The sequence below is a fragment of the Amia ocellicauda genome, chromosome 1 (assembly GCF_036373705.1).
Source record: "Amia ocellicauda isolate fAmiCal2 chromosome 1, fAmiCal2.hap1, whole genome shotgun sequence".
In the NCBI taxonomy this organism is placed as follows: Eukaryota; Metazoa; Chordata; class Actinopteri; order Amiiformes; family Amiidae; genus Amia; species Amia ocellicauda.
This window is the reverse complement of record NC_089850.1, coordinates 25,710,731-25,727,242: the sequence shown is the minus strand read 5'-3', so window position 1 is coordinate 25,727,242 and position 16,512 is coordinate 25,710,731. Positions and strand designations below refer to the sequence as shown.

Genomic DNA, 16,512 nt, shown 5'->3' with positions numbered 1-16,512 from the left:
TACAGCTGGTTTCACATACCTTGACTGGCACTAGTCTTGGACAACTCTATCTACAGCAGCATTGGGCCATCCTGGACTACAGCTAATCTTGTTCTATAAAACAAGTCTTTGTGAACTGTGTCTTTTACTAAATCAAACAAATAATGGGGACACAGAATAAGGTCCAGCCATTTACTGTATTTTTTGTCGTCTCTTTAATGTAATCGGATATATATTTTTAATTTACATGGCCGGGGAATGCCATGTTTTATATAAATGTTTAATGGTTTGCAAACATTCAGAACACATTTTCTTATTGAAAAGGTTATTATAGATGCATTTATACTCGTTTAAAGCTTAAATATTTTAATTCTTACAGTATGTTTATGGACACCCCTGAAGATGAACGCACAAAGCTAATCAGTTGTCTTGGTGCGTTTCGTCAGTACTGGAGCACGCTTCCCCAGGTAACAATGCCACTGTTACTAATTTAAAGCCACTTCATTTCATTACACCACCCCAACCCTCATCAAGCAGTGTGTGTTCATTATACAGGAATGTGATAGTCAGATGAAGAAGCTGAATTTATACATTGTTTCAAATATTTCCACAGAATTAGATTTGAATCTTAATGTCTGCTAATTAAAATATATTTGTCTTTAACACAGTATTGTCTTAAATCTTGCATCGGGATAATAGACTGAAGCCACTACTGCATTGACCTTGCTCTTGAATCAAATCTTGATTTAATTATAGTATAAGTATATGTAAACTAATTGCTGTTTTAGGATTCCCATGATCAATGTGTCCAATGGATTGTGCGATTCATTCATGGCCAACACAGTCCCAAAAGAATATCTTTTCTTTATGACTGTCTGGCGATGGCTGTGGAGACCAACCTTCTGCCCCCAAGGTAAAAAACAGATATTTATTTATTTTATTGCTTATTATATTGTAAAGATACATTAAATAGCCTATAACTGAGCCTTCATTAATTGATTCTAATGTCAGTAGAATACTATACTTCATGTAGATAGCCTACACAATGTCCCTAGTAACTACCTTTCTGCTACAAGGGCATGAACATGTATTATATACAGGCTATTGGTGTTGCATGTGATAAAGTAATGCAGAAGATTAATGACATGAAATTAAAATAGTTCCTCAATCGTAAGTGAGCAGTGCATGAGGACATTTTGTTTTGCAGAATTATCAATCCAATAAACTTCTCTTTTCTTTTTTATTGTAATATATGTGGTTTTAGATGACAGGGTGATATGTCACTGTTCTCTTTCAGAATGGTGTGTGAAGCGCTGATAAACTCTGACAGTTTGGAGTGGGAGCGCACACAGCTATGGGCCTTGACGTTTAAACTTATCCGTAAAATAATCGGTGGCGTTGATTACAAGGTATTGAGTTCTCGAACATCTTTTCGTGCCATTGCTCTTGCAGATATCCCTTTTCCCCCGTAGCATAGCAAAGGAAAGGAAACTTTAGCTACTCCTGGGAGCTGATGCAGCTTTCTGCAATTGTGTTAAACACAAATTGCCTATGAACCTTTTTGGAAGCTTTATAAATTGTTCCCCTTTATTAATTTAAGTGACTTGATTCAATAATTGAAGAAAATGTTGGTGAGATTGTTAGTTAATGAATGTAAAACTGATATAACTATATTCATTAGGAAGTTTCATATTTGTGGAGGAAATCAAGTACACGATGAACACTTTAGTACATTAACGTAATACAAAGTGAATCTGACTATCCACATGTTAACAGTAAAATCTTCCCTGATAGTCTTGCCTAACCGAGGTAGCTGTCTTCCACTGGTATCCTATTCCTCATAGCATCCATATGGTCCCAAATGCAGAAGGGTAACTACAGGAGCAGAAAAGCATGTACAACAAATGAAGGATCAAAAGAACAACAAAAAATCTAATAGGCAATCTTAATTTTCTCCATCAAGTGACTGAAAGCTGCTCTTTGCAAAAGGGCTCATAACTGCAGTAAACCAGCACGTATTTACCATAAAACTATAGATAGTCTGAGCAGAATAAAGCCATTAAGATTTTAAAGTAAATGCACAAATTTCAAGTGTATCTCCAAAGTTTAAGGCTGGAAATGAGAAGCATAAAGGGACTGTAAAAGATCAATTCATACAATACAATGTGAAACACGTACTCATTTTGTATGTTTGTTTCTGTGTTTTGACATGACATCAATCCCCCCCAGTTTGAAAGAACTCTAAAACTAATTTGCTTTGTTTTAGGGAGTGCGAGATCTATTAAAAGCTTTACTGGAGAAGATTCAGTCTATTCCAAACACTGTGAGCTCTGCAGTTGTTCAGCAGCTTTTAGCAGCACGAGAGGTAAGCATTTGCTAAATGTTCGAGCTGAATTGATTTGTTTCTTGTATGTGATGTATTGTAATGGGTTTACATTAAGGAGAAAATATTAGGAACACTTTGGATTAGCTGAGACTTTGTTTGGAAGATTTCCCCTTCAAGTACATCATTAAAAATAGCTTTACTAAGATAATGCAGTAATTTTACTGAGATACAGCTTAACCTGGCAAGAGGAAGAATACATAGTGTATAGAAATTTGTCAGATCTGGACACCACCTAATACTGTAATCTCACTAGAAACTATACTTTTCAAAGCTAAAACATCACTAAATGGAAAGATTTGCAGTTGCCTGTGTTGCATGTGTTAGATAGTGTGTGTTGTTTTCAGTGGACTTAAATAGTAAGTTTGTTGGTAACTTTGCCGTGACTAAATACATACACAATTCCCATTTGTTGAAGGTTGTGGAGTACATCCTGGACAGAAATGCCTGTCTGCTCCCAGCCTACTTTGCCATCACTGAGATCAGAAAGCTCTATCCTGAAGGGAAGCTGTCACACTGGGTATGTTTTCTCAAACTGACACTTCTAAATGTTTTGCTTATTTTGGTTGCATCTAAAGTGAAATCAGTTTGATTATTTATATTAACGTATACACAGCTATAGGTGGTTTTAACTTGTTTTTCTGTAATTTTAAACTTGTAAACGTAAATTGAAGTTCAGGCTATGATGGTACGATCTGCATTCACTTTACAAATGTTACATTAGCTGTTGTCTGTCTTCTGTGCTTTAAAACTTAGGTCTTCAAGGTACATTTCAAAACTTGGTTTTCCTGTGTGGAAAGAAAGATCATGATTTATGTTTTGATTTTAGCTGCTGGGAAGTCTCATATCAGATTTCGTTGACAGCTTCAGAGCAACTGCGAGAATAAATTCCATTTGTGGTAAGACCAGGAAGATGTATTGCTTCATTCAATAATTGTAATAGGCCTTAATATATTAATATTGGACATTACTTTTAATGTGTATTGTAATGTACCATTTATAATTTTGTATTTTTTTTAATTTGAAAGTTATTTATTTCATTGTTAATTTAATTTTTATTTAATTGTAAAAGTGTCTTGTTTTCCTGTACCACTACAAAACTTAAGAGAACACTTTATCTGAAGTGAATATTTCAGCTTTTGTATGTTGAATCCTCAGGAAGGTGTAGTCTGTTGCCTGTGGTAAACAACTCGGGGGCAATCTGTAACTCATGGAAACTGGATCCAACAACCCTTCGCTTCCCTCTGAGAGGGAATTTGCCTTATGATAAGGTACCAAAATACTCCTGCTGGTTTAGTAACCTTTTTCTTATTCTATTTAGTGCTTATAATCGCATGCATTTAATTTCTCCATTAGCTTTATATTTAATAACATTGTCCCATTTATTTTTCTATTAGACTGTTTTATACTTTTATAAGGTAGAAGTCCCACATTTGGCCTTGACAGCTACAGTCCTTTTCATAGATTGTCATAGAAATACTCTTATTCCTCTCATGTGAATCTCTTCAGAGGTTTCTCTCAATATAGTAGTAAAGTCACAAGTGTTGTACCAAAATATTTACCATAAGTCATTTTGTCCTTCTTGACAACCAACCTCGTGAACTCTGGAACAAGTAATTATCACCGATTTATTGTAGTTTCAAGTTGTGTGTTTATCTACAGTAGTGTATTTAAACCCAGGTCGGTACTGTTTGCTTCCCTCACAGGACCTGTTTGAGCCACAGATGGGTTTGTTGCGATATGTGCTGGAGCAGCCTTATTCCAGAGATATGGTCTGCAACATGTTAGGTCTCAACAAGCAGGTACTGTACTCACCTTTTAACCAAATTCCCTCAAAGAATCTACACTTTCCTTTTCTCTTTTCTTTTGCTGTGGCTAACTAAGCAGATTTGGTTGCTTGTGTGAGTAGACATTTTTTGGCATTCTAGAAAAAGGTAGTTTAGAAATAGTTTCCTTTGCTTGAGACTCTTTCTTTATAGCATATTTACATAGGTTTGATGAGATATATATTTTCTTTAATTGGTTTGCATTGCTTTGTTTCTATAAGGCCAGCCTCCAAAATACTCCCTGCCATACTAGCTCTAAAGAAACCTGACTTATTTAATTGATCCTAATATAATTATATAAACACATATACACACAGGTTTTGAAAGCCCCAATAGACAAATAAAAGTCGTGACTCTACTTTGAAGACTTTGTTGTGGTATTGTACTAGCATGATGGGGAGTATACAAGTTTTGCTTGTTATTTATTTATTTATTTATTTATTTATTTTGTGGAGCTTGGTCTGACTTATTGGGGGGAACTTGAGGCTGGCCTCATAGTCACTGTTTTGTCTTTTCTTTTTTCTTCCTTTATTTTTGTTCTGTCCTGTCTTGTCCTGCCCATCCTCCAATGCTCTAGACCTTGAACATTGCTCAGGTATGTTCACAATCTTACTGTTGTATTGTGACTAACTAGATGCTGGCTGCTTAGTAGGCACTGATTCCATCTAGACTGTAATGAACTGGGGGCTTGAAATTACTTTAGAGAAGAAGTGTGCTTAGCCAGTGACTGCCAGATGTCATGCGAAAGATCCTTTATTTAAAGTACAGAAGGAATAGGAAAGCACAAATTCAGAAAATATATACATGGAAGTAACTACAGAGAATATTTTGGAGATCGGTACTTTCTTCAATCCCAGACTTGCAAAGCTAATGCAATCCTGACAGTATATAAGTAATGTGATCAATTAGATTGTTTAATGCTGGGAGGTAGTATATAATCAGTTATTTTCCATGCTTCGTAAGCCTGGACTTGATCAAAGGACAGCAGAAAAAAAAATAGAAAATGTTTCACTTTAGGTACACAAGTGCTACAGATTTAAACTACCATTTTATTTCCCTTCAGTATAAAACCGCTATTTCTGAATTTAAAGAAGACTCCACCGAACATTAGCAGAACATAAATGGAAAATCTGATTGTTTAGCTGGAAGTGGCATCGATACAGTTTCCCCCTCTGGATCTTAAATTCTCAATCCAATGCTCCAGTATAGTGGCAGTAAGCACTGGGCTGTTGAAGGTTGCAGTAAGCCAAGGTCATTTCCAGAGTGCACATGAAGCAGCTCACTGCAAAGAACGGAACACTTTGTGTGTTAAAGTTAAACCTTTTCCGTACCTTACAGGGAAACGTGCACGCATAACAGAAAAGTAAAATGCATACCACTCTTCTAGATCAGATGGGCAAATGTTGCAAAATGTTCAATTTAAAACTTAGCAAATAAGAGCAGATGTCAGCTTCAGCATGTAAGCGCTCTCAGCCAGTCCATCAGTAGTGCCGTTTCATAACATCCTGGATAGCGGATAAACTAAGGAATCACCAGATTTGTCTTCCCCCATGGCAACTATTATCAAGAAAACCCGGTGTCAGGGGTTCATGATCTTACTCCTTGATAGTAATTATAGTTTCCATTGACAAGTTTTGTAAGTATTAAATTATACATTTTTAGAAGTTACTTTTATGATAGACTTGATCTGGAAAAGTAGTATGTATCTTACTTGTACACTATAACAACACAAAGAAACGCACATAAAACCATGGTTTCTTTAATGGCGGTGCTATTAATTTAAGTTCCACTGACTCTTATTAGGTTGTTTCCTGCCCCACTCCCCAGATTGTCTTTTCAGTATAGAAATCTTAATATATGGGACCCAATTAATAAATATTAAATACAAAATAGCCTAATTTACTGCAGTTGCTTTACAGTAAATATTTGTTTTTACAAAATTACTGGTATATGCACTATAAAGAGATTAAATGTTGAAACCAAATATGTAAGGTAATGGTCTTGTGAATAAATGCCTTGGGAGGAGCGAAATCTAATGTTATTGTGCAGGTCCTCAAATTGGTGAAATAGTTAGGTACTGATAGATTAGACTGATAGGTACTTCCTAATGGTTATTCAAATATTAGACATTTACTGTATATTTGGTGCTGTTCATAAAACAGAAAGCTGGTTCTACTCGCAACATTTATTGTCTTTTAGTTTTAAGTGACATTTAATAATCCTAACTGTTTCATATGTGCTCCACAAACACCTGTCTCAGTAATAAGCCAAGATGTGTTTTCTCAGGTCTCCCAAAAAGGGGGTGGAGTTGGGTCATTTTTGCACAAAGGGGAAGCTAGAGGTGTTACTTCTCTGCTAGTTTGCAAAGAACCTTTATGATAGTTATTGAATATTTCTTTCAATCAAGAGCTCAATTTTACATTTAAATTAAAAGCAGATGAACCTGCTCCCCGATTTTCCATGTGTGCATAATATCTAATATCTAGAATGGTTTTGTAATAAAACAGCTAAAATGTGATATTGTTCCATGTTATTGTGGAAACATCGCATAGAATTTACTTCGGTAGCCTTTAATGTGCTGCACCTTTGAGACTCAGTTTTTTGCTCTTGGCATCCTTAGTCTAATTTTCACAGGACTAAGACACCTGGGACAGAACTCTGTGCTTGTTGAGGATCTCTGTTAACCAGCAGTCATCTGTCAATTACAATCAGTAACAGGATGATGTTCTGAGTAGAATGAGCCAAGTCTTCCTCATTATTAGCAGCGCTGATCAACACTTTCCAATTTTCCTTTGCTTTTCCCTTTATCCACTAAATCTAAATATCAGTTAGTCTGAGCTTCATAAGTCTTTCATGCATCTTAAAATACTAAAAGTTGCTTATTTCCTAAATTCTCCTGCTGAGACTAAAACACTTGATTGAAATGTCTGTCTTTTAGATTTAGCAGACAAAATGTTAGACTATTTGAATAAGTAAATATATAAAAAGGATCTTAAAACAGCTTTTTTAAAGTTGTGAGAGCATTTATCAGTTGCAGCAGCTCGATTTGAAATCCCGATCAAGACAAATCAACAGGAACAATACAATTAAAACCACCTTGTCTTACAGCATACATGTACCCCCTCCCCCCATTGTTTATAAACCAACAAGAGGGTGTACTGTTTAATCTTTAAAAAACTGTAAAGCAGGATAATAACGTGGCCTGTTTGGATTTGTATTCATGCAACATTTATTGTGAAGCGAAGCGAGTGATTGTCATCATGTTATGCCTTTGTGATAATACTCGCCAAGCACATGCATACAGAAATCTGTGCTGCATTATTTACTTACCAAATAGTGCCTGCATTATAAAACAAATATATATTGTCAGAATAAAGTTGTCTTTTTGTATTTGGGAGTATTTTATATCAATCTGTATTCCTTGTGCTATTTGTGATTGTTCCATACATCACGTTTTTAATCAGATTTAATACTGTGAATTATAACTAGAGGAAAACTATTTTTGATGCATATCGTTGATACTTATATAGACATTTTTTACCACACAGTTTGAATTCCTTGTTTTTTTCCAAGATGACACAATAGTATTTGCAGTAAAAGCCACTTCATTTAGCCACCTCCTGCTAAAAAGGTGATTTTTTTTTTTTAAATTAAAATACCTTTTATATTTTATCAAATTAGAATACTCTTATCAGACTGCATTATGAAAAATCTGAAAGAAAACACCCTTTATAATAATGTAAAGCTGTATGAAGAGTTAATTTCAAGCCCTGAACCAACTTGGTAGTGCATGCTGGACTGTGTTGTAGAATGTAGTCTCGTTCATTGCGCTCTGCTCCAATTATTGTTTCAATTTTTGCGTTGGTGTTGATTTTCAGTTACACGTGGTGTATGTGTCTTGTAATTTGTTTGGCCTATAGATGCATTGTTCCTGGGAGGAAAAATGGAATGATTCATTATTTCACTGTTTTATTGAATATTATTTTGTTACAAGCATGCTAAAGAAAGGACTTTTGCTTTTGAGGTTACATTATTGGATTATTTGCAATGCTAGAAGGTTTACGCAATAAAATGTTGCTATTGCATTTGTTAAAATAGCAGTTACAAAAATGAGTTTGCTGGTTAACAAGGAATTATTGTATCAGAATTTTAAAGAGTATACACTCACCTAAAGGATTATTAGGAACACCTGTTCAATTTCTCATTAATGCAATTATCTAACCAACCAATCACATGGCAGTTGCTTCAATGCATTTAGGGGTGTGGTCCTGGTCAAGACAATCTCCTGAACTCCAAACTGAATGTCTGAATGGGAACGAAAGGTGATTTAAGCAATTTTGAGCGTGGCATGGTTGTTGGTGCCAGACGGGCCGGTCTGAGTATTTCACAATCTGCTCAGTTACTGGGATTTTCACGCACAACCATTTCTAGGGTTTACAAAGAATGGTGTGAAAAGGGAAAAACATCCAGTATGCGGCAGTCCTGTGGGCGAAAATGCCTTGTTGATGCTAGAGGTCAGAGGAGAATGGGCCGACTGATTCAAGCTGATAGAAGAGCAACTTTGACTGAAATAACCACTCGTTACAACCGAGGTATGCAGCAAAGCATTTGTGAAGCCACAACACGTACAATCTTGAGGCGGATGGGCTACAACAGCAGAAGACCCCACCGGGTACCACTCATCTCCACTACAAATAGGAAAAAGAGGCTACAATTTGCACAAGCTCACCAAAATTGGACCGTTGAAGACTGGAAAAATGTTGCCTGGTCTGATGAGTCTCGATTTCTGTTGAGACATTCAGATGGTAGAGTCAGAATTTGGCGTAAAAACAGAATGAGAACATGGATCCATCATGCCTTGTTACCACTGTGCAGGCTGCTGGTGGTGGTGTAATGGTGTGGGGGATGTTTTCTTGGCACACTTTAGGCCCCTTAGTGCCAATTGGGCATCGTTTAAATGCCACGGCCTACCTGAGCATTGTTTCTGACCATGTCCATCCCTTTATGACCACCATGAACCCATCCTCTGATGGCTACTTCCAGCAGGATAATGCACCATGTCACAAAGGTCGAATCATTTCAAATTGGTTTCTTGAACATGACAATGAGTTCACTGTACTAAACTGGCCCCCACAGTCACCAGATCTCAACCCAATAGAGCATCTTTGGGATGTGGTGGAACGGGAGCTTCGTGCCCTGGATGTGCATCCCACAAATCTCCATCAACTGCAGGATGCTATCCTATCAATATGGGCCAACATTTCTAAAGAATGCTTTCAGCACCTTGTTGAATCAATGCCTCGTAGAATTAAGGCAGTTCTGAAGGCGAAAGGGGATCAAACACAGTATTAGTATGGTGTTCCTTATAATCCTTTAGGTGAGTGTATAGTGCCTATAGAAATACTTTTTTTTCACAATTTAAATTATTTTTTTCCCCCACATATCTGTACACCACACTGTTAATGAGAAAACGTTTTCATTGTGGAAAAAAAAAAAATATATATATATATATATATATATATATATACACTTACATATTACAAATACAACACTGAAATATCTTAGTTGGATAAGTCTCCACCCCTCTGAGTTAATACTTGGTGGAAGCCCCTTGGCAGTGATTCCAGCTATGTCTGTTGGAATAGGTCTAACTTTACACACCTAGATTTGGCAATATATGACCAATCGTCTTTACAAAACTGTTCAAGCTCTGTCAAGTTCCTTGGGGAGCATTGAAGGACCGCAATCTTCAATTCAAACCACAGATTGTGGCAATTACCTTTTTGACCTTAGCCACTCTGGTGTCCTGTTGGCAGTTTGTTTGGGGTCCATGTCTTACTGAAAGGTGAACTTCTGTCCCAGTTTCAACTTTCTTGCAGAGGAGCAGCAGGTTTTCCTGAAGCACTTTTCTATACTCTGTACTATCCTCCATTCATTTTCCAATCTTTCCTGACAAGTGCACCAGTCCCTGCCAATGAAAAACATCCCCATAACATGATGCTGCACCTCCATGCTTCACAGTAGAGATGGTGTTCTTTGGGTGATGTGCAGTGTTGCGCCAAATATAATGCTTTGCATCTAGTACAAAAAGTTCAATTTAAATTTCATCAGGACCTCACAACTTTTTGCCGCATGGCTACAGAGTCTCCAAATTGTTTCTTGCAAACTTCAAACAGGATTCAAGGTGGGCTTTCACGAGTACCATACAAGCCAGATTCGTGCAGTGCTTGGGATATTGTTGTAACATGCACACTTTGAGCAGTCTTGGCATTTAGAACCTTATTCCCATCCCCTCTTTGTCCTGGAGTGCTTTTGAAAGCTCCTCGGTGCTCATGGTTGAGTCTTTGCTTCTGGAAGAGGGAACCTACAGGAACTGCTTAATTTATCCTGAAAATATCTGAATCACTTCAATTTAACACAGGTAGGGATTACCTAAATTGACATTTGATTTTGAAGGATTGCTTACACCTGAGCTAATTTAGGATTGCAGTTAGAAGGGGGTGGACACTTACTCAACCAAGCGATTTCAGTTTCTATTTTAATAATTTTCCGACAGATTTCTAGAATATTTGTTTTCGATAGGAAGTTGTGGGGTAGGATGTATAGATCAATTAAAATATATATGTATTTAAATGCAACACAAGGTGAAGAGTATAGACTTTTTATAGGCACTATCTTTTTTTTAACATTTTAAAACTTGCATACAATTATACAATATAGAATGTTAATTTATAATCGTCGTGTAAATGTATACATTTTACAATATCTAACCTCTTTAAACAAAATACAAATAACATGAAAAATCATATAAATACGAAGACTGATACTTAGATGAAAGATGACAAAACGTATTGTAAATCATTTTAAGTGATTCTGTAAAATATTGATTTATTGGAATTTACTCTTATTGGGGAAATATACATAAAAACACACACATGCACTTCAGGTAATGGCAATCTGTGCCACCTACATCTATTGCTTTACGCTGAAAACTTTTATCTTAATTGCTGCCATTTCAAAAAATGATCTAATCCAGTAAGTTAACCCCCATGTCAAAAGAGCATGCATCTTGCAGTTCACTTTAATTTTTTGTCCTCCTTTAAGTCTCAAATTATTTCAGTTAAATGTGTGACACATCTGTGGCGATGGGTATCGGTATGTCAACTCTCAGCATGTTAAACAAGTTAAAAGCTGCAGTATATTATAAGTATTGGTAATGGTTTTCAATTCCTGATGCATTTGTAAATGAAATTGGGGAAATAAATTGCTGCATTTATTTCCTGACAGTTAACAATTTAACCACAAGAGGACATTGTTTCCCAATCACAATCAGAATTATTTATTTCAATTTGTTCTGTTTCAGAAATAAGGCCCAACATGTAAAGTGAAGCTATTTACATCAATTTAACTAATTTGCTGGTACCCTTATTTGTAATCACAAGGCCTTATTTATAACTTGTATAGATTGTTTTTACAATTTTATTTTTTTGACATGTTTTATACACCAAACTTCTGAACAGAATATTTATATTAACACATGAAATACTGTTCCAGTAGTAAAATATCTCAGCATTGTTTATTCATAGGAAAAGTCCTATTAATAAACAATTAATGCATGTTTTACTGTAATTGTTTAAACATGTTAAATCTAAATTGTCAAGTTTAATTCCAGTTCAGATATTTTAAAAGCTACATTTATGTTTACACTGCAGTCTACAATCAGAAACAATGTGTCTCTTTACACTTTGATGTGGGATCCTTTTGAAACCTAATTTAATTAATTGAACATTTAAGAAACCTAAAATAATATCAATTGGGTAATGAAATGACTTTCCATTAGCTCAAGAATGTGGTCTAATAAATTATAATAAGAGTAATTTTTCTATTTGCAAAGAATAACAAACCATTTTGTTCTAAGATTATAATCAGAAGCCAGTAGTATAGTGCAGCTTTCTTGGATTCAGGGCTGTGATGGGAGTGGTGGTGGTCTTCATTTCACGCATTGTCACTGGTCCCCCGCTGTCCGTGCCGTCGGTGCCGTCCGCGCAGGCTGAGAGAATACTGTATACGACTCTTGCCTTGCAGCACAAGCAGCGCTGCCCAGTGCTCGAGGACCAGCTGGTGGATCTGGTGGTGTACGCCATGGAGCGCTCCGAGACCGAGGAGCAGTTTGACGACGGGGGCACGAGCCAGCTGCTGTGGCAGCACCTCTCCAGCCAGCTCATCTTCTTTGTGCTCTTTCAATTCGCCAGCTTCCCTCACATGGTGCTCTCCCTACATCAAAAGGTACATGTCTGCACATTGATCTAGTCATAGCCATTGAGATTCACCTGCTTTTATCGGCATCTCACTCACATGCTGCTCAACAGTTTCTAACTCGAAACATATAATAAGTAATGAGCAAAGAAGAATAAAACTTGCTACAAAGTTTTTTTGTTTTTAATTGATGATGATGGGCTAAACTTATATATTATTACAGTTCACTGAAGTGCAGTATTTAGGAGTTGGCCTGCAAGTGAACCTGTCTTTATTTAAAGCTTTGTTTTTGTTGAATTTAGAAACATCAGTACTCCTACTTGTAAGCCCCATTGCATAGTCTATATAGTTTTGATGTTTTTTGCAATTTCATGTAAGTATTGATTCTTCCAACACTACAAATGTAAACGTAGTCTATTCTGTTTCACAGCTGGCTGGACGGAGTCTCATTAAAGGGAGGGACCATTTAATGTGGGTTCTCCTGCAGTTCATCTCGGGCAGCATCCAGAAGAATGCCCTAGCTGACTTCCTTCCTGTCATGAAGCTGTTTGATCTCCTGTATCCAGAGAAAGAGGTAACCGAACGCCACATGCGACAGAAGTGTTAGTGTCAGCCTGTCACGTTGTCTGCTTATGCCACAGCAGACAACAAGGAAAGCATCTGTTCATTTAGCATCAGACTAACTTCTGCTTTCTAATTAATGACTTAATTCTACATTCAGCATTACAAATTGTACTCAGCTTAGACACGGCTGCTCCTTTCAGAAAGCTGTTTAAATGTAATAGTGAACGTAACTGTTTTCAACAAAAACATGTATTTGTAATACATTAAATGTTTTCATCCTCTGCAGTGTATTCCCGTGCCTGATATTAACAAACCCCAGTCCACACACGCCTTTGCTATGACCTGTATCTGGATCCACCTCAACAGAAAAGCTCAGAATGACAACTCCAAGCTCCAGATACCAATCCCTCACTCTCTGAAGCTCCACCATGAGTAAGCCTGTCCTCTGTGATCTCCTTCACTCCTTCACATCTGTTCTCCTGGAGCTAGAAGAGAGTTGTTGTTTTTTATACAGTAAATCAAACAAAGGCTGACATTTCTATTTGTATATGTCAGTCTATTGCTGTTTATGGTGACTCACTCCAAGGCTTTGTGTTCCTGTGAGCGTGTGTATGTGTCATTAGCCATTATGTGTATCACAGTTAAAATTGTTACAGTATGTGGAGCAATAATTATTATCATCATTTGTCCTAATGCAGATTCTTGCAGCAGAGCCTTCGCAATAAGAGCCTCCAGATGTCCGACTACAAGATTGCTCTGCTGTGCAATGCCTACTCCACCAACTCCGAGTGCTTCACCTTGCCTATGGGAGTACTGGTGGAGACCATCTATGGAAATGGAAACGTGCGCATCCCCCTTCCTGGGACAAATTGCATGGCTTCTGGCTCTGTAACCCCCCTGCCAATGAACCTGCTGGACTCACTCACCGTCCATGCCAAAATGAGGTGCAGTTCATAGGCAATGTTGATTTTTGGGGCCAAAGAGGGAGGGATAGATTATATATATATATATATATATATTGAACTATCTGTGGGGAAAGTGATTTTTATTAATCCATATGGACTTTATGACCGAAAGATCAAACCCAAATGAAAATTTAATATTTACCTTTTATGATATGCCCCAATATGTGGCTGATATTGGAAAATCTTCCGGAATACATGCAGTTCATTGTATTAGAGTTAGGCTTTAAATAATGAGACCTGTATTCAAAACAATAGGTGACAATACAGCAATGGAAGCTCAATGTTCCTGTTGATATTTGTCATTAATTTCCTTTCAGTACTTCACAGGAATATCTTACTTCTCTTTAGGGTTTAAAATCATGAAACAGTGATGTCATCTGTTTGCTTTAGTGTAGCTTGTCACAAAATGGTTTTAGGGTGAAGGACAATGAATATAGACTGGTATAATATAGGCATTGCATTAAATTAAAGCATTGGAGGTTGGTAGAAGCCTCCATGATTATGTACTTGTTCTTCAGGCTTTTTGCATAAGTAATGAAGGGCAAGTTGAACAAAGTCTCATAATGGCATAGTTCTGAAGGATTACCTCATTAAAATGTCTAGCTGGCTAACATATCTCTTCTGGGATTTTAAACTGGATTTATGAGCCTTCCATCTTTAAGGGTGTTCTGAACAAGTTTTCACGCCTCGTTTTCTGAAATTGGTCTTCACTAACTCATTTTATGCCTCTGTTTGTGGTTGTATGTGAAGGACAAGTGTGAACTAAAGTGTTAATTGAAAAAAATACAAATCTTTACTTTTACTGTATGTGAATCTGAACCAAGAGTTCTGCAATAAAGAGTTCTATAATAAATGTATAGCAGGCAGAGATCAGAAGTTCATTACTTCTCATTAAGCTTTCACATTTAGAGGGGAAGCATAAAAATAATGTTTTTCTTTTTCTTTTTATAGCCTAATTCACAGCATAGCCACGAGAGTGATAAAACTGGCCCACACGAAATCGAGCATTGCTCTGGCACCTGCACTAGTAGAAACCTACAGCCGACTGTTGGTTTATATGGAAATCGAGTCACTGGGGATCAAAGGTTTTATCAGTAAGTTTCCCTTAAATTTTTCAGTCTGCCTGATGTTTAGAAACCTCTTGAGTGATTTGGGAAGTTTATTTTAAACTGCTGTATCCTGTTTTCTTTCATCATATTTCATCATATTTTCCTTACTGAGTAGAATTTGCTCCTGTTTTTTTGTTAGGTGCCTCTTTACATGTTTTTTCCATTTAATTGGTTATAAATCTATCGGCATCCCCAGAGTTGAGTATCATTAGATTGTTTTCCCAAACATTGCATTCTAAAGGGACATTTTTAATATTTTTTAAAATTGTAAACATGTACCTGACGTTGCATTGGCTTTTGAACCTCCTCTTTCTGAAAGTACATCATAAGACATGCCCCTTTGAACTTTAACCTAGATGCAGCAGTGGTTAGGATATATTCGTGGAATTTATACATTAATTTGAGTGAACAACTCCGATGTCATCACGCTTGCTTCAACTTGCTTCCGGTCAAATAGTATAAATACACATCACATAAAATCAGATTCCCCCGCCCCAATGCAAATCGGTATTCTGAAACTATCGAAGTTCATATTTCCTTCACATTTAGTGAAAAGCTGGACGCGGGCAAAGTTTATAGAACTTAATGCATCCCTATGGGATCTTCTATGAAGTCGATTTTAGAAGATATAGTCTCTCCCTTTCTTCCCTCTTCCCGAGTGCCAGAAGAAAGACATCTTACTACAATTTTATTTTAATATTTAACAAATCTATTCGATTAATTATCTAATTTATTGTATTCAATTATAGTCAATAGGAATGATGGGGCAGGGTTACATATTTCCAGTTTATTCCCCATTGCATCTAGTGTGGATTTACATTTTGCCCTTCACTTGTGTCCAGGGTGGATGCACTATAGTTGTGATCATGTATATTTCCTTGGTATTCTTACATAAAGTGGTTCTGGTCTAGAAGTCAAAAGGTCATGTTGTATAATGCTGTTAATACTTTCAGGAGTTTGGATAACCTATAACCTGTATGATTACATCTATGAATAATTTAACAATGTCCTCCAGAATGCTTATTAGGTCATTAGGCGATCCTAACAAGTAATTAAATGAATACATCTAAAAACATATTTAAGGACTTTTCATCAGAAACTTTTCCATAGCACATTTGTGGAAAAACAAATCAGCCCAAAATAGCCTTGTATTTAAAAAATCTAATTGATACATTTTGCCATTTACATTTTCTATTTACAAGGACACTCGGAAAAACTGTTTTGTTTTTGACGCTTTCAGGCCAGCTCCTGCCCAATGTGTTCAAGTCCCATGCCTGGGGCATCCTGCACACCTTGCTGGAGATGTTTAGCTACCGGATGCACCACATCCAGCCCCACTACAGAGTGCAGCTGCTCAGCCACCTGCACTCACTAGCCGCTGTGCCGCAGACCAACCAGAACCAGCTGCACCTCTGGTCAGTCCGCCGTCA

General features: G+C 36.8%; 1 protein-coding gene across 4 annotated transcripts in view; it reads left to right on the top strand.

Annotated features, from left to right (window-relative positions):
- Nucleotides 1-16,512, top strand: part of med23 (mediator complex subunit 23) — a 30,946-nt gene that overhangs the window by 992 nt on the left and 13,442 nt on the right. For 2 of the 4 annotated variants that reach the window (XM_066699648.1, XM_066699630.1), the window contains exons 3-17: nt 359-446; nt 768-892; nt 1,277-1,388; nt 2,246-2,344; nt 2,781-2,882; nt 3,192-3,261; nt 3,521-3,633; nt 4,069-4,164; nt 4,766-4,783; nt 12,274-12,474; nt 12,875-13,018; nt 13,295-13,440; nt 13,707-13,952; nt 14,925-15,067; nt 16,323-16,497. In XM_066699648.1, coding sequence (XP_066555745.1) covers nt 359-446; nt 768-892; nt 1,277-1,388; nt 2,246-2,344; nt 2,781-2,882; nt 3,192-3,261; nt 3,521-3,633; nt 4,069-4,164; nt 4,766-4,783; nt 12,274-12,474; nt 12,875-13,018; nt 13,295-13,440; nt 13,707-13,952; nt 14,925-15,067; nt 16,323-16,497 — 1,878 coding nt within the window. The remainder of the gene's footprint in view (nt 1-358; nt 447-767; nt 893-1,276; nt 1,389-2,245; nt 2,345-2,780; nt 2,883-3,191; nt 3,262-3,520; nt 3,634-4,068; nt 4,165-4,765; nt 4,784-12,273; nt 12,475-12,874; nt 13,019-13,294; nt 13,441-13,706; nt 13,953-14,924; nt 15,068-16,322; nt 16,498-16,512) is intronic. The other 2 variants (XM_066699658.1, XM_066699640.1) reach the window with 1 other exon arrangement.